This window comes from Mercenaria mercenaria, chromosome 3, assembly GCF_021730395.1.
Source record: "Mercenaria mercenaria strain notata chromosome 3, MADL_Memer_1, whole genome shotgun sequence".
NCBI lineage: Eukaryota > Metazoa > Mollusca > Bivalvia > Venerida > Veneridae > Mercenaria > Mercenaria mercenaria.
The window spans coordinates 96050560-96061089 of NC_069363.1; the positions used below are offsets into that span (position 1 = coordinate 96050560).

The 10530-nt window shown below is 34.6% G+C and overlaps 1 protein-coding gene across 1 annotated transcript; it reads left to right on the forward strand.

The window, feature by feature from the left end:
* The first annotated feature begins 2930 nt into the window (after positions 1-2930).
* On the forward strand, positions 2931-9358 carry LOC128555986 (neuroligin-2-like). Its single transcript, XM_053539860.1, has 3 exons — positions 2931-2975; positions 3164-3863; positions 9249-9358. Exons 1-3 carry the CDS (start codon positions 2931-2933, stop codon positions 9356-9358), a joined length of 855 nt encoding a protein of 284 aa, XP_053395835.1.
* The last annotated feature ends 1172 nt before the right edge of the window (positions 9359-10530 follow it).

A 10530-nucleotide genomic window follows, 5' to 3' on the forward strand; every position in this document is an offset into this window, starting at 1 on the left:
CTGCCAAGTTCCCCATATGAATCAAAGATGGCAAAGGAATGATTTCAGACACAATGTTTTTTATCAAATCGTCACGGAGAACATACGCCTCGCACGAGGATCGAGCTCACGTAGATCTGCGCACTCCCTGTTGAGCTAAGCGGGCGGGTTCACATATATGTGGTGCCCAGTTCAAACTTCTGTACATTCTGTACATTTTATAATCATTTGTTGACAATATGTCATGAGAACTTATTTTTAATCGATTTGCTTATCATCTATTCACAAATGTAATATATGGAACCGTTATGTCTTTATATGGTACCAACTTTTCATTTCATGCATTCAAAATGTAATTATATGGAATTCCAAAAAGGGTCCCAAAAAAGCAGAATCGCTTTCATATAATACATTTAAAGGGAAACGGTTCCATAAATTACATTTTGAATGCATATAAAGGGAAATCGAATCTATATAATAATGTGTTGCTATCATATAATGATAAGTTGGTTCCATATAAAGACAGAACGGTTCCATTTATCACATTTTGAATGCATAAAGGGAAATCAAATCTATATAATAATGTTTTGCTTTAAAATAATGAAAAGTTGGTTCAATATAAAGACGAAACGGTTCCATATATTGCATTTTCCAATTTATATAATGTACAAATGAACCTATATCTTCTTAAAACGAATGAATAACTTGAAAAATGCCCATATGAGACAGCGACGACGTTCCATAGTATGAATTATCAGTCATCGATATTTGATATATCGAAGGCAAACAAATCATTTAGATGTGGTATTGTCAATTCAAAAGATTTAATAATAGCATATTCAGCATTTGAATATGCACAGATTCCTATATAACACCTGACTACTCATATGTTATCAAGTTTAAGAATAGTTTTCACCGTTTTTACTGTATAGTAATATATTCAAGACGTTTGAAATGGACAGTCGTTTGTATAAATGGACAATGGTTTTCCTCCGTTGCAAAATGAATAGTTTTTGACAAGGCCAACATTTATGGGACTCATTTACAAAGCAAATCTATAGCATTTCAACATAAGTACTTTTTTTTAAGTTAAATACTTTTTTAAGTTTTGACGACATTACTGATGTACGTCACCTGTAAACTACGTCATAATGGCTCACGTTTCTCTATTATGTTCAAAACTGTGTCATCAAAAACAATATTTTAGCATGTAAGTAACTTGAGTGGTGTTTTTGCCACTGACCGTTCCAAGGCGGTGCCCCACTGTGTTCCTTTGTTTGTTCGTTTTGTCCTTGTGTGTTTACTTTGTGTGCGCGCATGTGTGTATGCTTATTGTTCGTCTTGTCCTTATGTGTTGGCTTTGAGTGTGTGTGTGTGTGTGTGTGTGTGTGTGTGTGTGTGTGTGTGTTGTTCGTTTTGTCCTGATGTGTAAGCTTTGAGTGTGAGTGTGGTGCACGCGTTTGCGTGCTGGGGGGTTCGTTTTGAGGAGGCTGCGCTTTTGGTGCGTGGCACTCCCTGTTTGATATTTTTCTTTGTTTTGATATAAGCTTCCCTTGTTTATTTTGTAGATGTCAGGAAATTGTTGCTATATTTCTTAACTTAAAGACGGCTTTCAGACTTAATCAATGGCATATGACATAGGGAGAGCTTCATTTCATTGTTTTATTCCACGATTGTTCCAAATTTTATTATCGCCATTCTTAGATATACAAGTACAAAATTATTCTGAAAATTGTAATTACATTATAAATAAGGCGACATATAGGTCCATTGGGCCGGGTGTAAATTTCATGTTTCTTGTTTGTAAGTATCATATCATTATTGTTACACATGTCACTATCATAAATAGATTTCTCATCTCATCTCATCTCATCTCATCTCATCTTATTATCTTATCTTATCTTATCTTATTATCTGTTATGGAAACAAGTTTTTTCCATTTCAAATTGAAAAGCGTGTGTAGCTATATTTAACGACCGTTAAGTACGTATTCCTCCTTGGTGTATTGGTCAAGAAAGCAGGAACATTTCATTTCCGCGGCGGTCCATGTTCGATTCCCAACTTGTGCATGCTTTATTCTCGATTTTTCATTTTTAGATAGTTTAGAAACAAAAAGCTTCTGTTCTAATGTTCATAACATGAAGAATCGTTTAGCCAAAACCTGAAGGCCATTGCCTTTAAAGTTATGACTATTCTATCTGAGAGTTACAGTGTTTATCACTTTATATTTTGAATATATTCCAATATCTATAAAATACAAATGTAAAATTAGAAGTTATATTGAAATTAAGACTATACACATTTGAAACACTTTTAGTCAAAGTGCAGTTGATTACAAAGTTTTATAAAATACAGCAAAATCTCTACGTAATAGAATACTTGTTCTAAAATAAACCTCAACCAGAATGTACCGAAATTATCACAAAATGTTGCTTAAATGAAATTTAACAACCGTTTTGCAACCTTTTGTGCGGATTTAATACCTATTTGGAATATAAACTGTTAAAAATAAGTAATCGGAAACACAACAACATACAAGTCACAAATAAAGCATTTTTATATAAAACGATCTATTTATGAGCTTGTCATACCAGGGTTCAATATTTAGGTAACTAAATGTTATTAGATATGTCACGCAATGGTTAACGTTTATCTTTTCAAAATTTGTATGAGACCCTCAATATATTATGTGTCACTGAGACATAGATTTGAATGTTACTTGATGCATAGCTACCACGCGTAATAATTTTTAGGGTTGAAAACAAGACCAATAGTTCTATCTGAGAGAAGTTTTATACTAATAATGGAGCGAATTTCTCTTAATATTTTGATTTTTTTTCTTTTTTCTTCAATCGTCTTTTCATATTCCACGGACCCTAGTATTTTAACTACTTTAGGAGAAATCATTGGGACAACGACAACCTTGCCATTGGAAGTATAACCATGTAAGGATGTACACCAATACTTTGGTATTCCATTTCCTCAACCACCAGTGGGTGAGAGGCGATTTCTTAAACCGGAAGCAACAAATAACTTAACCGCAGTGTTTTATGCCCAAACCCCAGGCGCCGTGTGCCCACAAATTCCTACATCGTTTGATGGGACGACAGTTAATATCAGCGAAGACTGTTTGTATCTAAACATTACTGCCGACAAAACATCTGGACATGCTGTAATGGTATAGATTCATGGAGGTGGATTCTTTGAGGGAGCTGGGAGTCGTTATGATGGTAGTTTTATTGCCGCAGCCGGAAACGTTATTGTTGTAACTATCAACTACAGACTTGGTGTGTTTGGGTTTCTTAGCACTGGTGATCACAATGCTCCTGGAAACGCCGGTCTTTGGGATCAACATATGGCTTTGCAGTGGGTTCATGACCATATAAGTAGATTTGGTGGAGATAAAGAAAGAGTAAGTATTGGTGGGGATTCCGCTGGTGCAATGAGTGCTATTCAACATGGTCTGGACACCCAGAATAATGGACTGTTCCAGAGGATCATTGCGCAAAGTGGCAGCATGTCCATGCCGGTTCAAAAGTTAGAAAGGGACGTGCTGAAGGACGCAAAAGCTATGGCAAAAAGTTTAGGGTGTGAAACTGATGCGATGAAAGAACTGATGCTCTGCCTAAGGGACAAACCTGTAAATGACTATTTATCAGCAGTAAAACGGCTTGGTTATACAGTGAATTTTGGTCCTGCTATAGACGATGATTTAATCAAAATCAATCCAAAACACATTGCAAAGATGTCAGAAAGTCAAAGCTTGAAAGTAGTAGATTTCTTTCGACCGATGGATATTCTAAGTGGCTTTAACGCTTATGAAGGTGTATTGTTTTTGCCTTTTGTGATACCACTGGATAAAATAGAAGACTTGAAGCCAACAGGTGAGAATATGACATCACATTACGTTCATTCTGCGTTAAATTATAAATACAAAAAGCATTTCAAATCTGAAATTTCATCAAGTCCGGGTGAGTCGTTTATTATTTCAACAAGGTATTCGAACTCGTGTAACAAAAATACCGCAATGAATTTTACGTTTTAACACTATAAAGTAGCTTTAAAATTTTGTTTTACTTGAAGTCATGTATCAATACTTGTCACAAAAGCTGACAAATATACGAGACAGAAAAGTCCACAGTATTTCTTTGTCAGTTCTTGAAGCAAGTGGAAGCACCGTTTCCAACCGGTAATGCCGATTTACGATAATTAAGCCTAATGTGAGTTAACAGTAGCGCTAAATGGCAATAAGTTAAATGGTGAAATCAGCAGCGGAGCGAGAGTCAGGTAAGATAAGCTTTTTGGACAACCAAGCTTTCTAAATATTACTCTCAATCACATGCCATTTTCTATTTTCAAGAGTAAACTGGGCGTAGATTGCTTTCCGCACACAGGTATATGAAGCGACAGAAAATACACGTTATATTTAAAATGTATATACATTTGAACTCGGAAGTTTAGCTGACGGGCGACCGCACAGTCATTTTTACCATTTGTCAGTGTTTCTCTACAAAAAATATCGACTGAGATATTTCTGTTATGCTTTATAATTTAAAAACACACAGAGTAAACAGTAAAAAGCAATGGAAACACTCGTCAACGTCTGTTCTCGCGAATGTTTGCAGAAACAGCCCTGGTAGTGTTACTCTTTCTCAACATTATGTATTTAGGTTTTTCTTTTAATTCTTTATGTTTACTCCAAAACTGGATGGATTTCTTACCTGAGAGTCGTTCCATGCGGATGTCACCATTTAATTTACCGCGTTTTAGAGTTATAGGCGTTATTACCGTTAACCGGCGTTACCGGTTGAACACGGTGGATATTGTACATTTGCGCTGCAATTTAGACACGGTTTGAACAATGTTAAGCAACATCGGGTTAAAACTTGCCAGTTAAATATGTTTAGATGAGATCAAAAGTATCATTACAACGAGCCTCACAGTTGATGACTTAACTATTTTCATGCAGCAGAAGGTCTTATAGTTTTACTCCTCTTCTTGTACGTATTTCCTCGTTGTGTGTCAACAATTCGTCACCAACTAAGAACTTTTTTCATGCATGATGGGATTTCAAGAATAATTTTGCAGAAAGACAACCAAAACCAGATGATGGGTATCGTCGAAAACCAAGACACTTGCTCAAATGTCAAGGTCTTAACTTAGAAGTCAAATATTTAATGTTGTTTCTGGTATATTCTACAAATGTTTGTACATACATGAATATCCAAATAATCTGACTTAAGGTAATATGCGCCACCTAACGAAAGTCAACGGACCGTTATGAAATTTTGCCGAATCAAAATTGATTATATTTCCGATTGACTGGTATTTTTTTCATTTTTCTGTTATTCTCCATTTTGCTGCTGTAAATCTTCAAACATGACCACTAACGTCATTTTTTCAGTAGAGCGCAAAATGACGTACTTGACTGGTTTTTCGAGTATCGTTTTTATATACAACTAAAAAACGGCAGAAATTCTTTATTTTCAAGTTTATATTAAAATTATCTCTCCAGTGATATATAATTTGTCATGATTATTTCAACGTCACATCAGAGGCAAGCGATTTATGAACGCAAAATACGTAAAACTGACGTTGAGTTTCGCCCAAAATTTCGCGCAAAAACGCCTATATCTTAAAAACTGTGAGATAGTTTTTTGAATAAATTTCAACAGAAGTACAAAATTTCAATTGCTATCGATTCCTTAAAAGAAAAATGGGGGTCACCGATTTAGATTTCGCTCTATTTACCGTTGCGCTTCCCCTACCCCCAGTAAAAATAACAACGTTTTCATACTTATTTCGTAAATTTCCATTAATACAAATTCAGTTTCTTCTTCTGTTGGTGGATATAATGAAATAATATTAGTTTCTGCTGTTGGATGTTATGAAATGATATCATAAAAATGATAAAATGAAGACGTTTTTTTTTTTTTTTTTGTTTATTAAATTTTTCAAACAGATGAATGTTTTCTAGAAAATGTTCTATACATGATAAACAGACATGTTTTATTACAGACAATTTTGCCTAAGTGCCTGTGCACTCTATATAGTATTTCAAAGAGTGCGCAGTTAATGATTCCATCTTTACATAGAAACAGTTTACAGAAATTTAGATTTCGCATACAGTACTCTAATGAGGAGAGAAAGGGATTTATCCCATAAGTTTATTTAAGGTGTTAAGAATCACATGTACCTCCAAGACGTTCACACTGCAAAGTTTCGCTCGTGGTACTTCTGATTAATGTTGAGTACTTTAACAAAATACTTGTTTTGTTTATATATCCCGGTAAACAAATGTTACAAACAACACCGAGGATAGTTTCCGCCTGATATCAGAAGACGCAGGTTCGTACATGTGCTATATATCCCGACAAAAATTATAAACGTCTACTGGAAATTAAGCAGTAAATTGAATAAAATGCTCACAAAACGTGAGCACGGCTTTAAATATTACCCTATGTTATAATTTAATTTTATACTACAGTCATGTTTTACAAAGTCTCCATTTTATTTTCTGGCCACATTTGCTTAATTAAACTATCTACCGTGCGCATGCTTTCAATGCCTTTAAAATGAGACATTTAAAATTGTGGTATTTGTATGGTTTAAACCTACGTCTCCTGATATCAGACGCAAACTTTCATCGGTGTAGTCAATCTAGATGACGATCTTAACATTTGAGCCAAGCCATGAGAAAACCAACCAAGTGCGTTTGCGACCAGCATGGACACAGACTAGCCTGCGCATCCACGCATTCTGGTCATGGTTCATGCTGTTCGCTAACAGTTTCTCTAATTGCAACAGGCTTTGAAAGCGAACAGCATGGATCCTGACCAGACTGCGCGGATGCGTATGCTGGTCGCAAAGCCACTATGTTGGTTTTCTCATGGCGCGGCTCATTTGTGTTTTGACGTTTAAGTGACAGATATTGAACAGTCACTGTAGTAGCATCAATGACAAAGCAACTAAAATATAAAAAGAATGTGTAAGAACAAAGGATCAGTCTTTATATTTCCAAACTGCACTATTAGTCCCGATAATCTATTGTTTTACTAGAATATATGTAAAAACTGCACTAATTTATCGAAATAACTGCATTTTTATTAAGACCGCACCGTCTTCTGCGTTTTCTTATAAACCATTTTATCTTGTTTACCTCACACGAACCGGCCAATTGAACTTCCGGCGGGAAAGTTCGAACTTTTACCTGTTTCCTCTCCAGATAACGGTTTGTGCACACAAGTCACGTGCAGTATTATTTTCTAGAACGGTTCCTTTTGTCCCTGTCATGCGTTCGACAGAATACCAAGGTAAGATAAAAATACACTGACATGGAAATATCCAGTACTGGCATGAAGCATACCTGCGTGAACATAAATTTAAAACGAAGTCTTAGATGAACACCAAAATATCCGGTAATAGAATCTCTTTAAGATTGACTACAAACATTTTGCTTAGAACTTTAACATTTGATGTGCTTCACTTTTCTGCTAAGGTTTTAGCGTTTTGACAAATATTTTTAATTATATTGAACAAAGTTTGCTTAAGAATTGAAGCTGCAACTACAACTAAAATTAAGCGTATTCTAGGTGAATACAACTTTCGGCTAAAATTCACTTTAATAAAAAGGACTCTTTGTGTTTCTGTGTCATGTATAGGAGAGCAATTTCCTGAAATCATTCATTTATTTCAATAATTTCATTTAATCATATCTTCGTTTTATCATTACTGGAATTTAATAGCATTATATCCACCAACAGAAACAGAAACGGAATTAAAATTTATTAAAATTTACGAAATAAGTATAAAAACGTTGTTATTTTTTACTGGGGGTAGGGGTAGAGCCACGGTAAATAGAGCAAAATCTAAAACGGTGACCCCCATTTTTCTTTTATGGAATCGATAGCGACTGAAATTTTGCACGCTTGCTCAAATTTATTCAAAAACCTATCTGGCAGTTTCTGAAATACAGGCGTCTTCACGCAAAATTTTGGGTGAAGCTCGACGTCAGTTTTGCGTATTTTGCGTTCATAAGTCGTTTGCCTCTGATGTGACGTTGAAATAAACATGACAAATTATATATCATTAGAGAGATAATTTTGATATAAACTTGAAAATAAAGAATTTTTGCCGTATTTTAGTTGTATATAAAAAAGATAATCGAAAAACTAGTCATGTACGTCATTTTGCGCTCTGCTGAAAAAATGACGTTAGTGGTCATGTTTGAAGATTTACAGTAGCAAAATGGAGAATAACAGAAAAATGAAAAAAATACCAGTCAATCGGAAATATTGACAATTTTGATTCGGCAAAATTTCATAACGGTCCGTTGACTTTCGTTAGGTGGCGCATATTACCTTAAATGATTGCCACAAAGAGACAATGTGTCGCGAGCAAGACCCTAAATCCTAGATTAAAGGTCAAGGTTATACTTAAAGGTCCACGAATTAGCGTGAACTTTCTTCTTCGTTTTTAACCTTTTAATGTATAAATAGAAAATTATCCTAACATTGAACAGCGGCGGGGTATTCAAGTCATAAGGACACTCGACCAGTTTGTTTACATAAATTTACAAAGCATATAACTTTTTATAAAAGATGTGACAAGATCCTTTGGAAGCACAGAACGCAACATAATAGCTGAATCTGTTTACGAGATGTAATGAAATGTACAAAATCCCTCACGTTCCCTAGCTTCGGCTTAATCTAAATTCTAATAAAAATGTTTATACTCCACGATCCCAAAAGAAACACTGAGTCCAAGTATAGGGAGGCTTTTTCCAGCCGCAGAACAGTACTTAAGGATTGTAACAGTTAATAAAATATGTGAAAAGACCCTTTGGAAGCATAGAACGCAACCAAGCATCATCCCGATTCCAACTTAAAGTTAGAGAGACCGTGGCATTCTTTATATAGTCCTCTGAATACAAAAAAAATGTATATTTTGTATAATGTATACTTGTATAACAGAACCATTTTCAGCATTGCATTCTTTTTAATTTATACAGCGACCTAGTCATAGCTTCCACTCCGTCTAAACAGCTGATCGCATGTACTGACATGCTGCCGTTTGACGTCATAGGTCACTCCTGTCAAAAAATGTCAATATAAGAAGGAGAATTTATAATGTGCAATGCAACTCCATGCAAGGATTTCGGGAAATTTTGTATAGAAATAAATAAACATAAATTGTCCTTTTTTAATTTTATTTGAAATTCGAGAAATTCATGTCAATCTAATCTGCTGGTCGGTTTTTCTACTCTGAAGAGGCTAACTTCTGGCTAGATGTGTTTCCGGATGTTGTAGAAGCTGTACGTAAAGAAGACGGTGATTGTGTTGATCCTGTTAGTTCCAGCGCCGCTGAATATCCAGTTTAACTGGTAATAGCAATGTTTCTGCTTCAGATATTTTGCCCTAAAGTGTATTATTTGCCAAAAACAAACGTTTATACTATACATGTATGGATTTTTTTTAATAACAAACGGATGCTCAATCCCCTTTCCGTGACTGCTTCTCTATGTTGACGGCCTTCCAAATGTTTTGGTAAATGGCGTATTGTTTTAAATGGATTAGCTTAGTGTATTAGCTTAATCTTCTTTGCATTAAAATGATTCAAGTATCTCAAGTATATTCAAGTATTCATTACTTGGTAGAATTTAAAAGTTTTCGTGAAGAGCGGCTAAGATATATGAAACCGCATTACTACAGTCGACCTAACACCTAAAAACTATATCAATTAATACAGAAATTAGCAAAATAGAGTATACCAAGTTATGTAATTTTGTGAAGTGTATACTTTCTAGATAGTAACATTCGCATTATTATACTAACTGTTCTTTTTGCTCGTCTCTATAACGTAGTACTAGTATATAACATTTTATTTTATGCTAACTAATGAAATACTGTATTCTATCAGTTAAATATTTTCATATCTCATCACTCACACTGTGAAAATATGAAATCTATATTTTCACACTGTGAGAGATATAGCTCCGCCCCCTCATACATTGTGTATGAATTTTTAAATATTTGCTTAAAACAGGATGAAAACTGTAGTCGCGATTTGTTCTTTTTAGTATATTTCTCGATTCAAATTATTTTACTTATGAGAATTTCATAACGTTATGCAGCAAACAATGAAATAAAATGGAACTTAATTTTGTGTGCGTCTTTATAACGTCACAACACGTCTGACGTCATGTCTGTTTACGCGCGTTTGTTTCCCGCGCTGAGATTAAAATTTGTTGCAAAATGCACATCTCAACGTAACTGAGCATAAAATAAAAAGAAAATTTGTTTGTTTTGAATGAATATAGAATATATCTCACCTCGAAGTGAGAAAATGTTCACATTTTCACTCGCGCTACGGCTCGTGAAAATATTTGAAATTTTCTCACTTCTCAGTGAGATATATTCCATATTCACTCAAAACAAACAAATATCCTCTATGTATTATATAAAAAGATTTGAATTAAGTTATTGACATTTTTCGACTATACAATTTTCAGAATATGTGTGCTGTACTTTCTTCTCTGATATAGTTTGATTT